Consider the following 20,707-nt stretch of genomic DNA (forward strand, 5'->3'; position numbering starts at 1 on the left):
TTAGATTTTAGTTCTTTTATTTCTCCAGACAGGGCTTTTATATCTCCTGAGAGGGTTTCTCTAATATCTTCCATGCCTTTTTCGAGCCTGGCTAGAACCTTGAGAATTGTCATTCTGAACTCTAGATCTGACATATTGCCAATGTCTGTATTGATTAGGTCCCTAGCCTGCAGTACTGCCTCTTGTTCTTTTTTTTTTTTTGTGGTGAACTTTTCTGCCTTGTCATTTTGTCCAGATAAGAATATATGAAGGAGCAAGTAAAATACTAAAATGGTGGCAAAGACCCCAGGAAAATACACTTTAACCAAATCAGAAGAGACCCCAAATCGTGGCGGGGGGGTGGGTAGAAGGGATAAAAAGAGGTTCAGAAAAAAAAGAAACAGTAAAAAAAAAAAAAAGAAAATGAATAAAGAAAAAATATAGAAAAGAAAAAAATATATGTATTAGATAAACTAGTTTAAAAACGTTTAAAAAGAAAAAGGTAAAAGTTTAAAAAATTTAGCAGAAGAAGGAAAAAAATTGAAAAAAAAATTAAATTAACTGCAAGACTAATGAATCATGGGGAGAAAGCCATGAGTTCCATGCTTTGCTTTCTCCTCCTCTGGAATCCTGCTGCTCTCCTTGGTGTTGAACCTGCACTTCTTGGTAGGTGAACTTGGTCCTGGCTGGATTTCTTGTTAATCTCCTGGGGGAGGGGCCTGTTGTAGTGATTCTCAAGTGTTTTTGCCCCAGGAAGAGTTGCACTGCCCTTACCAGGGGCTGGGCTAAGTAATCCGCTCGGGTTCACTTTCAGGAGCTTTTGTTCCCTGAACACTTTCCGTAGAGTTCTGGAGGACGGGAATGAAAATGGCGGCCTCCCAGCCTCCGGCCCAGAGGAGCCGAGAGCTCGGGGCCCCACTCCTCAGTGCGCCCTCAGAGAATAGCACCCAATAACTCCTGTCTCCCTGGCCTCCGGCCCCGCTCTGAGCTCATCCAGGCTGCGACTGGTACAAGGTAACCCCGAGCTGAGAGCTCACTGCTCAGCTCTGTCTCTGTAGCTGGCTTCCCCGTTTTAATACCTGCAAGCTCTGCAACACTCAGACACCCCCAATCCTTCTGTGACCCTGTGGGACCTGTGGCCACGCTGACCCCACATGGGCTTCACCCCGGTTTAGCCTCTGGAGCGATGTCCCTCAGCAGAACGGACTTTTAAAAGTCCCTATTTTGTGCTCCGTTGCTCCACCGCTTGCTGGGAGCCGGCCCCTCCCACCGTGGTCTATCTTCCCATTGCTTTGGATTCACTTCTCCGCCAGTCCTACCTTTCAGAAAGTGGTTGATTTTCTGTTTCTAGAATTTCTGTTCTTCTTCTCTTCAATCTCCCATTGGATTTGTAGGTGTTTGCAATGTTTAGATAAGCTATCTAGCAGATCTCCTGCTACCTGATGTAGCCTCAGCCTGCTACTTCTCTGCCATCTTGACCGAATCAGCAACTACATTTTTAATGCTGGTATCTCTTATACACTAGCATACAGTCTGGTATATTGTGAGCAATTATTAAATGTATAACAATTACTCAGAAATTCAACTTCTAGGAATGTATCATTGGGAAAGAACTATAAAATGCATAATGAGACATACCTCAGGATGTATCAGAGAATAACATGTTAGAAATAAACATATCTAATAAAAGTTAAATTATGGTCACCAATTTAGTAATATATTGTGCCATATACCAATAATGATGGTATATATTCCACAGAACTGTTGAACAGTATTCCTGATAAATTACTGAGATGTAAAGCACTGAATAAATGAAAATGGGAGGCAATATTCAGTCATAACTTTTTCCCTTCCTCCCTCCTTCACATCTTTTAAAGTGGGCTTTGTTGTAAAACTTCTCAGATGTGAATCTCAGCTCTTATAAAAACTCACCATGTGCATGAGATGGTGACATCTCATTGGACAACTTGTGTTTTGGGGTCCAGTTTCATCATCTTACTTTAAAGTGGAGATAATAATTTAGAGTTACGTGTCATTTAAAATAAAATGAACAGGTTTTAAATACATACTATTGAAGACTCAGAAGGAAAAAAGAAAAAGAATGGGACAGAAGAGTATTTTTAAAAAAAATAGATGAAAAATTTCCCAAACTAAAGCCCATCAGGCTATAGTTTCAAGTTCTCAAAAGCCCAAGAAGAATAAATACAAAGAAAACTCTGCTGAAGATTTAAAAAAAAAGAAGAAGAGGAGGAGGAAGAAAATTTTTAAAGTATTAAGTAGTGGGGTGCCCAGGTGGCATAGCTGAATGTCTTATTCTTGATTCTAGCTCAGGTCATGATCTCAGGGTTCTGGGATCAAGTCCCATGTCAGTCTATGCAATTAGCTTGGACTCTCTCTCCTTCTTCCCCCCATCACCGCTGGCACATGTGCACACTCTCTGTCTCAAATAAATAAATAAATAAATAAATAAATAAATAAATAAATATTTTTTAAAAGAGTAGTAGAGATAAGGCAGCTGATATATCCAAACCAACAAACTAAAGCCACAGCAACTAAATGAGATCTTCAACATACTGAAAGAAAAATGTTAAACTAGAATTCTATACTAGGTTAAAAACCACCTTCAAAGAAATGGTGTGGGCACTTATTCTTGAAATGAGTTTGCTTGACTGACTATAATTTCACAATACTGATTGAAATTCTCAGTCTCAATTGACAGAATAGGAGAAGATATTTGCAAACGACATATCAGATAAAGGGCTATTGTCCAAAATCTATAAAGAAATTATCAAACTCAACACCCAAAGAACAAATAATCCAATCAAGAAATGGGCAGAGGACATGAACAGACATTTCTGCAAAGAAGACATCCACATGGCCAAGAGAAACATGAAAAAGTGCTCCATATCACTTGGCATCAGGGAAATACAAATCAAAACCACAATGAGATACCACCTCACACCAGTCAGAATGGCTAAAATTAACAAATCAGGAAATGACAGATGCTGGCGAGGATGCGGAGCAAGGAGAACTCTCCTACACTGTTGGTGGGAATGCAAGTTGTTATAGCCACTCTGGAAAACAGCTTGGAGGTTCCTCAAAATGTTGAAATAGAGCTACCCTATGACCCAGCAATTGCACTACTGGGTATTTACCCGAAAGATACAAATGTAGTGATCTGAAGGGGCATGTGCACCTGAATGTTTATAGCAGCAATGTCCACAATAGCCAAACTATGGAAAGAACCTAGATATCCATCAACAGATGAATGGATAAAGAAGAGTGGTATATATATACAATGGAATACTATGCAGCCATCAAAAGAAATGAAATCTTGCCATTTGCGACAACGTGGATGGAACTATAGGGTCCACAGGCTAAAGGTTCAGTCCCACAATACTGCTCACCCTTTCAGATGCCAATTGCTAGTAATAGGTGTCCAGATTACCCAAAAATTCTGTCCAATTTAGCTACAAACTGAAGGTTCCTCTGTTTCAATTAATTTGCTAGAGTAGCTCATGGAACCAAGGGAAACACATTTACCAGTTAATCAAAGGACATGATAACGAATACAGATGAAAAGCAAGATGAAGAGGACACATTGGGTAAAGTCTTAAAGTACCCCAAGTACAAGAACTACTGTCACCATGGAGTTAGGGTGCATCACACTTTTGGTGGGATAGATTTGCAACCTAGAAGCCCTCTGAACCCTATAGTTTGGGTATTTTTTTTTAAGACTATATTTGACAGAGAAAGAGAGAGAGAGAGAGATCACAAGTAGGCAGAGAGAGAGAGAGAGAGAGAGAGAGAGGGAGGAGGAAGCAGGCTCCCTGCAGAGCAGAGAGCCCAATGCGGGGCTCAATCCCAGGACCCCGGGATCATGACCTTAGCCGAAGGCAGAGGCTTTAACCCACTGAGCCACCCAGGTGCCCCTAGTTTGGGTATTTTTATGGAGGCTTCATCATTTAGGCATAATGGATCATTAACCCCATTTCCAGCCATCTACTTCACAAGGGAAAAGGGGTAGGGCTGAAAATTCCAAGCTTCTAATCATGGTTTGGTCTCTTTCAGGACCAGTCCCCATCTGGAAGTCATCCAGCTGCAGACCCAGAGTTTCCTCATTAGAACAAAAGACACCACTATCACCTAGGAAATCACAAAGGGTTTAAGAGCCCTGTGTTAGCAACCATGTGAAAGACCAAATATTAGAACAAGAGATGATCATATTGTTATTACTTAGGAAATTACAAGTTTTAGAAGCTCTGTGCCAGGAACCAGAAGCAAAGACCAATATATATATTTTCTATTATCTCACACTACTCCTTGACCCGCATGTCTATGAATTATGAATATTGGAGAAACAACCTTATATCAGATGCTGATTCAGAGCATATACAGAATACAAGATTTTCACACCCAGCTGGTGCTATAATTGCATCTTTGAAGCGTCATCCCATCATTCTACCAAGCCAACTGTTTCAGATTGTTGGGAAACATAAAATGATCACTTTATTCCATCAGCATGGACCCAATGCTGCACTTATTTTGCCATGAAGTGAGTTCCCTGACCAGAAGTAATGTCGTGAGGGATACCATGGCAGTGATAAAGCATTCTATAAGTCCACGGATGGTAGTTTTATGAGAAACTTTGCATGTAGGGAAAGTAGATCCACATCCCAAGTAATTTTCTATTCTAGTAAGGTCAAAACGCTGCCTCTTCCTTGATGGTCCAATGTAGTCAACCTGCTTCCAGGTAGCTGGCTGCACACTCCAGGGAATGGTCCTATACTGGGGAGCTCAATGTCTCTGTTACTGGCAGACTGAACACTCAGCACCACAGCCAGTTCACCCTTGGCGACTGGAAGTCCATGTTGCTGATCACATGCATAATCTCCATCTCTGCCACCACGACCACTTTGTTCACAAGCCCATTGGACAATGACATGGGTGGCTGGGGGAAAAAAGCTGTTAGCTACAGAATAGTCCATTCCATCTACTAATTAAAATCCTCCTTTGCTGAGGCTACTTATTTATATGAGACACAGGTATCTTCAAATTTTGCCCTGATTCAGAGGTCTATTCACCTATCTCTTCCCCAGATTTTATTGCTCAAATTTCCAATCATGTTCCTTCCACTATAACAACACCATACACTATATCCATTCCCACCCTTGTTCCCGGATTTGTCTGGATAAGTTAAGAAACTCTAGTTCTTTGGGACTACAGCACTCCTCTTCATGGTTCACACTTCACACTATACTTCTAGGAGCTTGCTGGGACTTGAGTCTGGAGATTAGTCTGCAAAGAAAAGGGGATGGTTGTGGGGGCTTCTATTGCCTTGTATGGCCACTGTCTCAAAGGGAGGTCATTACAGTTTCTTCAGGCAATGAATAGTTAATTCCATAAGATAGGAATGTAAAGACTGATGCCACTGTGGGTGGGGATTCCACTGTCACTAGGAGTGGAAAGGCCACATCTGCTGATGAGGCTGCTTCCACTGGTAAAGAAGACTCAGAATTTAGGAGCTCAATGCCCAGCTACATCAGAGCCTTCCCATTTGTCCACATGCCATCTTAAAGGATTCCATTCTTTCCCAATCAATGCCCTCACTTTAATAGCATTTTAATACCACTTAACTATTCAGCTAAGAATTTTCCAAGTATCTGTTCTTTCTTCTTGCATTTTAATCAGTCAGGGAGCCAAGGAACCAAGCCACACCTTCATTTTCATTACTCAGTTCTACTTCGCACAAAACATTAGACAGAACATAATTTTGCCAAGTTCTTTGTCACTTCATAAAAAGAAATGCCTTTCCTCAGTTTCCAGTAACATGTTCCTCACTTCCATCCAAAACCTCATTAGTCCTTGCCTTTACCATCTGTATTTCTACCAACATTCTGTCAATAATGTATTCTCTAAGATTGAAGTTTTCTTTTCAGCTTTTTCTCTTTTCTGAGTATCACCAAAATTGGCACTTATGTCCTTATTTTTTGCATGCATCTAAAAACTCTCCCAGCCCTTACCTATTATTCAGTTCCAAAGCCACTTCCACATTTCTATATATTTGTTACATTAACACCCCACTTCAGGGACCAATTTCCATCTTACTGATTTTTGGCTGCTATAATGCGGTACAATAGACTGAGTGGCTTATAAACAAATTTCTCCCAATCCTCAAGACTGGAAGACTGACACCAGTGTGCCAGTATGGTCAGTTTCTGGTGAGAATCCTCTTCCAAAATGAAGACTGCCATTTTGGGGGCACCTGGGTGGCTCAGCGGGTTAAGCCTCTTCCTTCGGTTCGGGTTGTGGTCTTGGAGTCCTGGGATCGAGCCCCGCATAGGGCTCTCTTCTCGGCAGGGAGTCTGCTTCCCTTCCTCTCTCTCTGCCTGCCTCTCTGCCTACTTGTGATCTCTTTCTGTCAAATAAATAAATAAAATCTTAAAAAAAAAAAAGACTGCCAATTTCTTGTATCCTCACATAACAGAAAAGTGTAAGAGAGCTCTCTGGGATCCCTTTGCTAAGGGGACTAATCTCAATCAGGAGGGATCCACCATCATCACTTAAGTACCTCCAAAAGGCTCTACTTCCTGTCAGCACATTGGGGTTTAGGATGTCAACATGAATTCTGAGCAGACACATTCAGTCCATTTCAAATCCCAATGGTTTCACCAAACATTTAAATAATAATCAATGATTCTACACTACCTCTTCCAGAAACTGAAAGGAGGCAATACTTCGAAACCCATTTTTGAGGCCACCATCACCATGTTAGCAAAATGAGGGACAGTTAAATAAAAGAAAACTACAGATCAGTATACCAGTATTCCTCATGAACAGTGATACAAAAATCCTTAAAAAAAAAAGTCCTCAGCAAAATATTAGCACATCATAGCAACCACAGTAAATCCAGCAATATATTTATGTACTACTATGAAGTATGCACTACAAACAAATGGAATTTATTCCAGCGATGTAAGGCTTAGCCAATGTTTGGAAATTCATGAAGATAATCCATCGTAACACAGGAAAAGAGAAAAATCACATTTTACTCATTGTATCAACTGGTGAATATTTCAAGTAGAATTTCAAGGAAATACAGAGGGTTCCATGGCAGTGTTTCCAGATAACAAAGGGTTTTCAAAGTTCTAATTGGGACTGAGAGGAGAAAAAAAATAAAAATAAAAAATATGGTGCTGTCCTAAAAATGAAGCCTCAGAATAAGGATGAACCTAACTTAGCCTTTCTGTGAAATAGCAGGGCTTCTAAGAATTTCAAAGTCATTTTTCCACAGTGGCCTCATAGGGAGCCCAACAAAAAGAAGAGCCTGTTGATCTTCTGTCTGAGTGAACCCTAATAAAATCCATTTAAAATACAGTTGTTAAGACAACTAGCTTGAACTTAATGGGACAGAAACAATACAAAGTAAAAGGGGCTTGGGATCCCAAAACATCTCCAGGCTAAAAACAGTCTGAGAAATCTACTCAGCTGTAAACACAGGCTACCTTTCATGAAGGGGAGTGGGGGGCGGGAAAGCATGACTCAGGGTAGAACCAAGACCTCAGGATGCAAACATGCTACTTAGGAGCAGAAAGATACTAAAATTGGGTTCTGTATTATGTAATAATGCAACCCACTGGATATCACAACAGAGAAATTCTGCGAGAAACAAAATAAATTACACTTTTTAAAAAACTAAATCTTCGGGGGTGCCTGGGTGGCTCAGTGGGTTAGAGCCTCTGCCTTCAGCTCAGGTCATGATCCCAGGGTCCTGGGATTGAGCCCCGCATCTGGCTTTCTGCCTTCCTCTCTGCTTACTTGTGATCTCTGTCAAATAAATAAAATCTTTAAAAAAAAAAAAAAACCTAAATTTTCAAAACCTCATGTGTATTTTACACTTTACCATCATTTTAATTCAAACTAGCCACAATTCAAGTGCTCAGTTATGAGTGCTCAACATATTGCTGGTAACTATCTTATTAAACACTGAAGGTCCAGTCCATTAATTTCCACATTTAGGTGTAGTAATTGCTTTTAAACTCATTCTTTAAACATATGAAGTACTATGGGACAGGCATGGTAACAGAGGTAGTAACAGGTGAACTAGATAAAATCTGGACCCTCAGTTTTTATTTCCCAAAGATGATATAGCATATTTAATATACCAATGTGCAGAGCTTTGACAACATCCACAAATTTTGTTATATAGTAATTTTTTAAAAATCATTTACTTCAATTGGGTTATAATACCATAGCTAATTTTATCTTTAAAATAATATTATGGGAAAGTTGAAATACATGAAAGTAGAGAAAATAACAAAAACAAAATAAACCAAAACCATGTACCCAAGACTCATCTTACCATCACTCTGACAAACAAGTTATCCATTCTCATTTTTCTTTTGCATAAGCATTTTTAAAAAGTTCCAGACATTAACATCATCTTGTGTATAAACTTACCTCTAACATTTTTACATAACCACGATGCTATTATCACACCTAACAAAAACATAATTTTTAAATATTATCTAATGCTGTCCATACTCCCATTTCCCCAATTGTTATAAAAATGTCCTCTTTACATGTTTGTTCAACTCGTGAATCTAATTCATTACATTTGATTGGTATGCATTTCTTCAGACTCATTTAATATCCTAGAGTTCTACCTCCCCTTTTTCAATGCCATTTTATTGCTTGAGAAGCTAGGTCATTCATCTTGTAGAATTACTCACATTTTAGATTAGTTTAATTGCTTCTTCTTCTATCATGTTCTTCTGTTCCCTGAATTTTCTCTAAAGTGGGAGTTAGATCTTGATGCTTAGATTCCGGTTCAATATTTGAGGGCAAGATGCATATGCTTTATTCTAACTCATTGGGGGTACAAAGTGTTTTATCCTACTTTTCATGAGATTAAAATCAATTGATGGGTATCTACTGGTCTTAACCTCTACTGAGATTTGTGCCTAGATCCACTATTTCATTATGTGTTGCAAAACTCTAATAAAGAATTTTAGCTCATCAACTTCTAGTTGCCCTAAAATACAGTTCAATAGGAAATGCAGGCTAAATGACTTTCCTTTCAATTATCATTTTTGGGATGAGTTAGGTGCCCTAGCAACCTCCATAGGTATATTATACAGATGGGAAGAATAGATGTGATACAATAGATAAGATCAAAAGCTCTCTTATAGTTACTCCTTTAAGAGCTTCTTTCTAGAACAAATTTCCTGAAGTTTAACATGGTTTTTAATGCTGAGGAAAGGCTTTTACAAATTCATGAAATTAATATATCCTTTCCTTCAAATAAAACCTCTTATTTAGCTGAGTTCTAAGCATGAAGCAAAAGGGATTCCTATATTCAATAACTTCCCCTAGAATTTATTTTCTAATGCCCTTTAACATAAAATTCACAGTAGAAGGCTTTCCTATAATTACTTAGTTACATTATGAATTCGCTGATGGTAAGTTAGATGGGAATGTTGTCTAAATGCCTTTTTACATTCCTTACATTTGTACGGTTTTTCTCCAGAGTGAATTCTCTGATGTTGAATAAGTGATGAATGAAGTCTAAAGGCCTTCCCACACTCCTTACAGTCATAGGGTTTCTCACCAGTATGAATACTCTGATGCTGAGTAAGTTGTGACAGCAGTCTAAAAGTCTTCTCACATTCCTTACATTTATAAGGTTTCTCACCAAAATGAATACTCTGATGTTGAGTAAGTTGTGAAAACAGTCTAAAGGTCTTCCCACATTCCTTACAATCATAGGGTTTCTCTCCAATATGAATACCTTGATGTGAAATAAGTTCTGAGTAACGGCGAAAGAACTTCTGACATTCCTTACATTCATAAGGTTTCTCACCAGTATGAATTCTCTGATGGAGAGTCAGATGATAGCCGCGACTAAAGGTCTTCCCACATTCTTTACAATCGTAGGGTTTCTCACCAGTGTGAATTCTCTGATGGAGAGTGAGTTGTTGCCGCACCCTAAAGGCCTTTCCACATTCCTTACATTCATAGGGTTTTTCACCAGTATGAAGTTTGTGATGTACTCGAAGGCCTGTACTACACAAAAAAGCCTGCCCGCAGTCCTTACACTCATAGCATTTCTCAGCAATATTAAGTCTCTGATGTCGTGTAAGGTGTGCGTACTGCCTAAAGGTCTTCCCACATTCCTTACATTCATAGGGTTTCTCACCAGTATGAATCCTTTGATGGAGATTAAGTTGTCCTCGCACTCTAAAGGCCTTCCCACATTCCTTACATTCATAGGGCTTCTCACCAATATGAGTTCTCTGATGTACTCGAAGATCTGCACCACATGTAAAGATCTTTCCACATTTTTTACATTCAAGGAGTTTGTCAGAAGTGTGAATTCTCTGATGTCGACTAAGGTGGGCACACTGTCTAAAGGCTTTTCCACATTCTTTACATTCATAGGGCTTTTCACCAGTGTGAATTCTCTGATGGAAAGTAAGTTGTTGGCGCACTCTAAAGGCCTTCCCACAGTCCCCACATTCATAGGGTTTCTCTCTATTATGAATTCTCTGATACAGAGTAAGAGATGTGAGTTTTTTGTAGGTGGGCATTTTTTTCACTTGCCTGAAATATCCTTCTTGAGGATTTTCTTGTCCCTCAAACTTTTTATATTTATAATCTTTTCTGATAAAGGAGTCTTCAAGGCCACAACTTCTAATTCTTCCCATTATCTCCCACGGAGATAAATTCATTTCAAAAATATCCTTTTCTTGAAATAACTTTTTAGTGTCATATCTAGATTCTAAATCTGAAAGAAAACAAGATAAATACATGCTATTTTCTTATTCTAGAAAAAGTAAACCAGCAAATAAAAACTTTGTAATAGAAAAAAAAAATAGAAAATAAAACTCAGTTGAAGTAAATGAGCTAAAAACCTCTAACGTAATCATGTATTTGATGCAGTTAGAGAATCTTTACTTGAATTTTTACTTATTAGAAGATTTTATTTATTTATTTGAGAGACAGTGAGAGGGAGCGAGCGAGCGTGCACACAAGAGGTGCACAGGGAGAGGGGGAAGCAGGCTCCCTACTGAGCAGAGAGCCCAATGCAGGACTCCATCCCAGGACCCTGGGATCATGACCTGAGCCACAGGCAGACACCTAACTGACTGAGCCAACCAGGCACCCCCTTAAATTTTTAAATGATTACTCCTTTTAAATAAAATAATGTGCAAACATCTTATCATGAATAACATGGCTTCTGTTTACCATATCACCTTGTCATTGTCTCCTTTGTTCGCTATACTCCTATTCCACTAGCCTCCTTTCAGCTCCTAGAATATGTCATAATCTTTCTATTTCTTAGAGCTTTCACTGGCTATTAAATCTCCCAGAACTGCCAGCTTGCATTCTCCACATAGTTGGGGTCCTTTTATCCTTTAGGTATCATGTTAAAAATCAGACTATGCTGATTCCATCTAATTTATATCCTTTACTTTCTATCCCAGTAGAAATTTGTTCCTTGTTTCTTAACACTTTTTCAATTTTGTTTTACATATATATTCATAAATTTTCCTACTTTTTTATACTCTTTATTATCACAAAGCAGAACAAGTTATAAAAATCATCCTATGGGGAACAGGGCTGGCTCAGTTGGTGGAACATGTGACTCCTGATCTCGGGGTTGTGAGTTTGAGCCTCACTTCGGGTATAGAGATTACTTAAAAATAAAATCTTTAAAAAATAAAACAACTCCTTCTATAAAACTTAAAGCTTTTCATTAACAAAACAGAACATTCTCAATGTGGATATAATGAAACGGACACTCTCATATATGCCCCTGACATTTAGAAGGCATGCCAAATCAAGACTTTGCATTTTGAATATTCTCAGCTTGGATACTACAGCATGAACGCTGAGCTGTAATCTTATGATCTGTATAAACAAAAAGTCAGCTATATCTGTTCGCAAATTTGTTTATGCCAGTTCTTATCCCTGTAAGCAACTAAGACCATCATTCCTATAAAAACAAAGCTGAATACTTTAGGATCTTGTTCTACTTTAAACAAACTGAAACTAGAAATAATAGCCTTCACAATGTATGTGTGATCTAATCAAGAAAGAACTGGCTGGACCTACAATGAAACAAAAGGCTGAACTTAAATACCAAAAGATTGGCCTACATTAAGAAATGTTAACGTTACAACTTTTAAGATATATGTAAAATATTTAACCATTTAAAAGTAATAAACCAGGGGTGCCTGGGTGGCTCAGCGGGTTAAAGCCTCTGCCTTCGGGCTCAGGTCATGATCCCAGGGTCCTGGGATCAAGCCCTGCATCGGGCTCTCTGCTCAGCAGGGAGCCTGCTTCCTCCTCTCTCTCTCTGCCTGCCTCTCTGCCTACTTGTGATCTCTACCTCTCAAGTAAATAAATAAAATCTTTAAAAAAAAAAAAAGTAATAAACCAAACACTAGTTTGGATTCTACTGAATCAAGAACTTTAGTAAACAACGCCAATGTGCAAGCAAAATACTACCCCCTCTTAGATCAATATAAAAGAAGAAACGTTATTTCCATTTGCAGGGTATCAGCTTTAATTAAAAAGAAAATGAGGAGCATATTACCTGGTTATAAAATTAATTTGTTTCCCAAGGAATGATGTCTTTAATCACCTTTTTTCTTTTGTTGATGTAAGAGGATATGGGATATGTATTTATGACAGAGGCAGTTTTAGTCATAATAACACCAGGGGGAATGTATTAAGAAATCTGTAAATATTAAAACCCTATAACCATGGAGTGTACTACTCAGAATCAATGCTGACCAAATACTGAGTAATCCATACTGAATTCCAATGAAATACTAAATAATCCTCATATTCTGCCAATAATCCTACTCTTTATTTCAATATGAAATCAGAAGCAATTGAAAGAAAAACATGTACTCTTCCCTTCACATTATTCAACCAACCTGTGTCCATATCCTTTTCATATGCATGGGTTTTCTTCATAAATTGGCTCCTACTTCTTCCTATCTACTGAAGGTCATTCTTTACAAAATTATCCTCTCTACTCCATCAATTTTCTTCTCTTTGAAATCATTCCTTTCAACATATAAATATGTTCTAATACCTCACATCTTAAAAGACATTTCCTATATCCCATGTGTGTGCTTTTAGGGCAGAATTTCTCCAAGACGAATATACTTGTATTCACTGCTCTCTCACCTCTCATTTTCTTATTATTTTATCTCCCCATAACTTTAAAATAAAACTTTTTATACTACAGAGTATCTCTAACGTACACAAAAGTAGGACAGTATAATGAATATCCATGCATCTATGACCCAACCTCAACCACCACCAACCCATGCCCAATCCAGGGCTGTATGCACACCCCAATCCACTTTTCTCACATTATTTGAAGCAAATCCCATATACTAATTTTTCTGCTTAAAGGATTTATCTCTAATCATATACTATTATCGAAACCTAAAAACATGAACAGTAATTCTTTAAGATTATAAGAAACAGTGTTCACACTTCCAATCATCTCAAACATAAAATTTTAAATAATTCAAAAATAGTAAATGGATCCCCCCAAAAAAGTCCATAGATTACAACTGGTGGACAGGTCTTTTACATCTTTTAATCTAAAGGTTTTGCTGCTTTCTTTGAATTTCCCTTATAATTTATTTGTTGAAGAAACTATTTTTTGACCCTATAGGATTTCCTATTGCTTAATTTTGCTGACTATAATGCCAAGGTGCAGCAGAACATGTTTCTCTACCTTCTTCTTCTTTTTTTTTTTTTTAAAGATTTTATTTATTTGAGAGAGAGAGAGCATGAGAGGAGAGGTCAGCTGGAGAAGCAGACTCCCTGCTAAGCAGGGAGCACGATGTGGGACTCGATCCTAGGACTCTGGGATCATGACCTGAGCCAAAGGCAGTTGCTTAACGAACTGAGCCACCCAAGTGTCCCGTTCCTCTATCTTCTTCCCATAAATTGGCAGTTGCCTTTAGAAACTCATCAGATGTAGGACTAATTTTATTGGCAAAGTTATTTCATAGATGATACTGTATCCTTTCACTAGAAGAAACAGGTCTGATTATCCCCATTCCTGTGATGTTATCAGTATGATGTTTAATGCCCACATCCAACTGTTCATTAAGGGTTCCAAAATGGTAATATTCTAATTCTGTCATCTTTCATTTATTAAGAAAAACATCCCTCTATCTACTATTGGTACATTTCTTATAAGAAAAGGAAAATACTTCTTTTCCTTTATATTTCCCAAATTAGTTAAATCTCTAGTAGTTTCCAATGCTGAACAATTTATTATTAGTATCACTAAGAATTTGTGGAATTAAGCATATTTTATGTGTTATGTTACATTGCAGTTATGTGCATAGATAATCAAGTGGTTCCATCTTTGATCAGCTGGAGCCTCTTATAACTGGTTCCTCTTCTCTGACCACCCTATCTAAAGTTACCCCTTTCAAGCCATCACAATTCTCCATTTTCTTACACTACTTACATTTCTTCATAACTTAATCACTTCATGATATTTGGTAATCCATTTGTTTATCTGTGTATTGTATGACTTCCCTACTACAATGTAAACTTCATGAAAAGAGAGCACCAGAGAAATATATATACAAAAGATGAACCAAAAACGAATTTGATCCAAAATACAGGTAAAATGGTTGCCATTATGAAGTTTCCCCCACTGAAATGACAGGGAAATATGAGAGTGAAGAAACAAGTAGTAAGGGGAAGTATAGATGAAATTTCCTTGCGGGCTCATGCGGAGATCTAAGTTTTCTTCCCAAGTTTCAGGTCTTCTCTTCATTATCAACGTCTATGGGGTGTGTTTCCTTGTCAACCAGCAGGCTGTGCCATGCCAGAACCACGAATCTCTGCCTGAATAGCATTTACTCACCAAGGCTCCTTCTTCTTTTCCCATCCCTCACAACCATCCAGGGTTCTTTCCCTTGCTCTAGTAGGGTGATCACATCTGGCTTAGAAATGGAACATCCTGCTTGAAAAAACATAACGGTACATAATAAAGAAAGAATTAACTTGATCAAGCCTTCAGGGACTGAAAAACATTCGTATTGGTGTTACTTCAGGACCACAAAGAACAATAAGAACAGAGAAATAGGAACACTGTCTTACTTTAATTTAAACTCATATAGTCTCTTTCTTGAGAGGAAGTAATGATTTTTTGAGTTTTTTTGAGGAAGTATTGATTTGAGAGCATTGGCTTCAAATCCTCCCTCTGCCACCTGGGTCACTATGGCCTCAGTTTTCTCAGTTGTTAAAAGGAGGTATTATGTCTACTCATTGGACTGCTGTAAGGTTTGATTTTATAAATGTAAAGTGTCTGGATAAGTACTTAGTACATAGTAAACACTGTACATACTTATTAGATACTTTTATTAGGTATTTTGCTAAGAGGAAAATAATTAGTTTCTTACCAGGATATACATCTAATATTAAATGCAAAAATTCATGTATTTTAAACTTTTAATCACAAATCAATTAAAAGGTAGTTATATCTGCTGGGGTAAACTGAATGTGTCAATTTGAGTTTTAACAAACTGTTGACTGAACCCAGCAACATATATGTTGTATAAGCTTTTTAAATAGATATGGGGAGCCAGAATCTCTAGTCTTCCCACTCACATTACAAGTGAATAACAGATAACAGGCCATCTAGAGCAATAAGAAACCTGATTTCTTTGACAATGGTTTTGCTGTGAAGTGTCTGAGAATTTATATCTAGCTGTCACTAAAGAGGAATAATTACAGAAAAGGCACAGAAAGAAATAAAGGTCACTGGATTATGGGGGAAGCTAAAGTGCTATTTAATTGCTTAACAACAACAGGTGCCTATTCCTAACTACAAAGAAGATATTCCGCTAGTTTCTAGGAAGAAATTCAGTCCTGTGAATTTCTAAATTATATGACACAGATAAGCTTACCCACTGACACCAAGTTGCTATAGTTCTCTAGTATCACATCTCTGTACAAATTCCTCTGATATGAGTTCAGGCATTCCCACTCTTCCTGAGTAAAGTCTACGGCCACATCTCTGAACATCACCAAATGCTGAAATGACAAACCCGTGTATTATTTCTAAAATTATTTATTTCTCTAAAGGGCCAATATTTAAGCTTTGCATGCCACATATGATCTGTTTCATATCCTTCCCCTTTCCCTTCTTTTTTAAAACAATTCTTTCAAAACATAATGAGCTCAAAGGCTGGAAAAAACAGGCCAAGGAACGAATCTGGCTCACAAGTTGTACTCTGCCAACCACCGCTAAAGAAAATACTTCATATATACCATCAGATACCTAATTTTACTTATTTCTAGGTATGTTCACATAGTTCATCAGAATTTCACAAATAACTGAAATAGCGTTCATAAGAACACTGCTTGCATTGGGCCTAAGTGGGCCTAAAAAAACTCTCAATAAATGTATGCTTTATTCTAACCTCTCTTCCTTAAAGGATTAGAGGGGAAAAAAACAGATGGATTTCTTTTCCTCCAAATGAACCATTAAATCTCTATTTTTAAAAAGTAGAGTCTGTGTAAAATTACAGAATTTCTTCCAGACCTGACTTCATCACTATAGCATTTTTCTTTGTTATAACAAATACTTTACTGAATGTTTTTAATTTACTAAAAAATAGTCCATTTGTGTTAGACTTGGGAATGATTATATTTAGGTATTTCTATACTTTTAAAGGTATTAAGTTATATTTAGAATTTAGGTTACACAAAATCTCTGAAGCTGCTGCAATGTCCAATATGCTGGCTTATAGATGTTATTATCGAATACTTAAATTGTGGCTAGTCCAAATTTAGATATGCTATAATTCAAAAATACATACCAGATATAAAAAACTTTAGAAAGAAAAACAAACATAAAACACTTTTGAAATGGTAATATTTTGGTGCCGTATATATATAAATTTTGGCTATATTGAGTTAAATAAAACATTAAAATTAACTGCATGGGGCGCCTGGGTGGCTCAGTGGGTTAAGCCGCTGCCTTCGGCTCAGGTCATGATCTCAGGGTCCTGGGATTGAGCCCCTCATCAGGCTCTCTGCTCAGCAGGGAGCCTGCTTCCCTCTCTCTGTCTCTGCCTGCCTCTCTGTCTACTTGTGATCTGTCTGTCAAATAAACAAATAAAATCTTTAAAAAAATAAAATTAACTGCATGTGTTATTGTTTAATGTAACTTCAAAAAAGTTCAAGATTATATAAGTGCCTCGCATATTATACTATACTTTTTATGAGACTGACATGCTGCCAACTGCCCTTAAGAAAGTACTAATTCTAGTTTTAAAAATACCCCCACTAGAAAATTTTAAATTATACAGGTCACTCACATTATAATTCTTTTGGACAATGCTACTCTAGTGTTCTCCACTACTAAGAGTCTAAGATCAAACAACTCCCTCTAGGGACTTCACTTCTACCTTATCTCTGCTCTAGACAAAGACTGAACACAGTCAATACACTGAATTATTTGGTCAACAGACACATGGACATGGGTGGAAAAGAGTGAAACACATGGGAGGGGCCTGGCTGCCTGGTTCCATCCCTTACTAGAATGGGAAAGACTGAGGAAAAGCTATTGGACAGGGCTGTTAGGAACTTTCTGGATAGTTAATGAGAATTTTCACATAACCTGAAAAACATTACAGTGCTTCAAACAGAAACACCAACTTACATGAGCCATGATTTTAGATTCCAAGAATTGGTCAGTTTTCCTCAAAGGTCATTTACTGGAGAAGCAGAGTCCACAGAAGCTAGAGCTGGGGGAAGAAGGTGAAGCCGTAAGACTACAATTGCCTCAGAACTCTCCCAATTTTAAAACGTCACACTATTTCTCCCTTCCTACACTCCTCCCTGCTCCAACACACAGACAATGAGAGATAAGAGGTAGTTTAGAAAAATACATGTCCTCCTCAAAACCACAGGAAAATCAGTTGCACAAGGACAGACAGAGAGCAGAGACTTGCCCTGGAAGATCATGTCCAGACACTTTAGCAGCAGGAGGGTTTCTAATTAGTCCCCTACCCTAGGGAGGCTGATCTGGAACTGAGCACGGGCTGCCCAGGCCTGTCCTGAGCAGATCCATCTCCCTCCATTCCCACCTTCCCAGCTGAGAAGTGGTTGTTACATCATCTGAACCAGACATCTTTCCAAGACTCAGGAATGTGGTTGGCCTCCCTAAATGTAGAAACAGAAAATACTCTGGGGGCACCTGGGTGGCTCAGTGGGTTGAGCCTCTGCCTTCAGCTTGGGTCATGATCTCAGGGTCCGGGGATCAAGTCCGGCATCGGACTTTCTGCTCAGTGGGGAGCCTGCTTCCCACCCCCCTCTGCCTGCCTCTCTGCCTACTTGTGATCTCTGTCTGTCAAATAAATAAATAAAATCTTTAGAAAAAAATACTCTGGACAAGAGTTTCCCAAACTTTGCTAGACACTGGAACTGCCTGCAGATCTTTAAAATATACTGATGCCTGGCTCCTAGCTCCCAAACATTTTTATTTCATTAGTATAGAGTGTGAACTGGGAATCAGGATTTTTAAATCTCCCTCAGATTTTATAAAATTTCTGATAGGTCATCATAATGGGCAACAAAGTTTGATGATTAAACTTTGTGTACATCAGAATCACCTGGAGGGCTTATTAAAACTCAGTTTGCAGGGCCTCACTCTTAGAGTTTGGCATTCAGTAGAGGTGTAGGGTTGGGCTTGAGAATTTGCAGTTCTAAAAAATTCCCAAGTGATTCACAGACCTGTACCCCTGGGGATAAAAATATATTATATGTTTATTTAAAATAAATAAATAAATAAATAAACAAGTAAAAATTAAAAAAAAAAATTTAAAGTCAATGCATTCATGTGGAAAGAAATTAAAAAAAAAAAAAAGTTTCCAAGTGATATTGATGTTACTGGTCCTACTGACACAATTTGAGAATTACTTGTATATAGCCCACGCTAGCAGAATTTATCATGACAAAACTATACTTGCACACTGGAATCCCTCCCTGGGGGAAGGGTGAACTACCATTCCCAAATCCTCAGAGCTCACCAGTCATCATTTGCCTGTTCAGAATCATCAATACTGCCTGTAGAATCTCATTTATCAACCCATCTCTCTTGGTACCCAGGCTGGGAAAAGTGAATTTGTGAAACCTAAGCATGACTAATTCTCTAGAAAGTAGAAACAACTTATTAGTTAAAACTAGCTAGTGGGGTATCTGGGTGTCTCAATGGGTTAAGTCTCTGCCTTCGGCAGAGGTCATGATCCCAGGGTCCTGGGATTGAGCCCCATATCAGGCTCTCTGCTCAGTGGGGAGTCTGCTTTCCCTTCTTTGCCTACTTGTGATAGCTCTCTGTCAAATAAATAAATAAAATCTTTAAAAAAAAAAAAAAACAACACCTCACTAGTAACTAAGGAAATGCATATTAAAGGAAGTAGACGGGCGCCTGGGTGGCTCAGTGGGTTGGGCCGCTGCCTTGGGCTCGGTTCATGATCTCGGGATCCTGGGATCGAGTCCCGCGTCGGGCTTTCTGCTCAGCAGGGGGCCTGCTTCCCTTCCTCTCTCTCTGCCTGCCTCTCTGCCTACTTGTAATCTCTCTCTGTCAAATAAATAAATAAAATCTTAAAAAAAAAAAATAAAGGAACTGGACTGGCAGATTTGAAAAATTGATGATACTTATTACTAAATGGAAGGGAAATGGATACTCATAGTATGATATAGAAAGAATATGTGTAAAGTGTTTATAATGGGACCAAAAAAAGCTAGAGAGAACCTAAATATCCTTTAGCAGGTTAAATAAATTATCGTGTTCACACAATGGCACTAAAAACCCACTAAAAATGAGGATGCCTGACTAGCTCAGTCGGAAAGCATATGACTCTTAACCTCAGGGTCATGAGTTCAACACCCATGGTGAGTGTAGAGGTTAGTAAAAAAAATAAACAAACATTTAAAAATTAACTTTTTAATTAAAAAAAAAACACTAAAAATGAAGGTAAAATTCTATCTGATATCGTGGAAAGACGATCACTACAAATTGTCGGGAGAAGGTAGGTTAGAAAATAATTTTGGGGGGCGCCTGAGTGGCTCAGTGGGTTAAATCCTCTGTCTTCGGCTCAGGTCATGATCCCAGGGTCCTGGGATCGAGCCCCATATCTGGCTCTGCTCGGTGGGGAGCCTGCTTCCCCCTCACTCTCTGCCTGCCTCTCTGCCTACTTATAATCTCTGTCAAATAAATGAACAAAATCTAAAAAAATAAAAAAAAGAAAAGAAAAGAATTTTATACTATAATTGTATATTTGACAGAAAAACTACATACATACACATACATGAACACAAGGTTCATAAAACAATCTGGGAATGGAGTTAGAATAAAATTTTATTCTGTTACCTCTACTTGATGATATCCCAGGTGATCTTTATCTTGTTCTCTAACGGTTTGTATCACATACCTGGACATAAATTTAAAATAGTTCTGCAAGGAATATTATATTACAAAAAGCCCCAAAAGTTACATCACTGCTATCCTTTTCCCTAGTTTCTAAATCTAAAAACTACCTCTCTCATGGGGCGCCTGGGTGGCTCAGTTGGTTGGACGACTGCCTTCGGCTCAGGTCATGATCCCGGAGTCCCGGGATCGAGTCCCGCATCGGGCTCCCAGCTCCATGGGGAGTCTGCTTCTCCC

The 20,707-nt window shown here is 38.3% G+C and overlaps 1 protein-coding gene across 12 annotated transcripts in view; it reads right to left on the reverse strand.

Moving 5' to 3' along the window:
* Positions 1 to 6,920: 6,920 nt before the first annotated feature.
* The window catches only part of LOC132005609 (zinc finger protein 30 homolog), a 100,551-nt gene continuing 86,764 nt past the window's right edge, over positions 6,921 to 20,707 (reverse strand). For 6 of the 12 annotated variants that reach the window (XM_059382948.1, XM_059382946.1, XM_059382941.1 and 3 more), the window contains 5 exons: positions 20,414 to 20,474; positions 17,702 to 17,786; positions 15,942 to 16,068; positions 14,897 to 14,995; positions 6,921 to 10,765 (listed from right to left, as the gene is read on the reverse strand). In XM_059382948.1, the coding sequence (XP_059238931.1) occupies positions 9,411 to 10,765; positions 14,897 to 14,995; positions 15,942 to 16,068; positions 17,702 to 17,710 (1,590 nt within the window). In that variant the 5' untranslated portion in view covers positions 17,711 to 17,786; positions 20,414 to 20,474 and the 3' untranslated portion in view covers positions 6,921 to 9,410. The remainder of the gene's footprint in view (positions 10,766 to 14,896; positions 14,996 to 15,941; positions 16,069 to 17,701; positions 17,787 to 20,413; positions 20,475 to 20,707) is intronic. The other 6 variants (XM_059382938.1, XM_059382944.1, XM_059382940.1 and 3 more) reach the window with 3 other exon arrangements.

Source organism: Mustela nigripes, chromosome 17 (genome assembly GCF_022355385.1).
Source record: "Mustela nigripes isolate SB6536 chromosome 17, MUSNIG.SB6536, whole genome shotgun sequence".
NCBI classification, from domain to species: Eukaryota; Metazoa; Chordata; class Mammalia; order Carnivora; family Mustelidae; genus Mustela; species Mustela nigripes.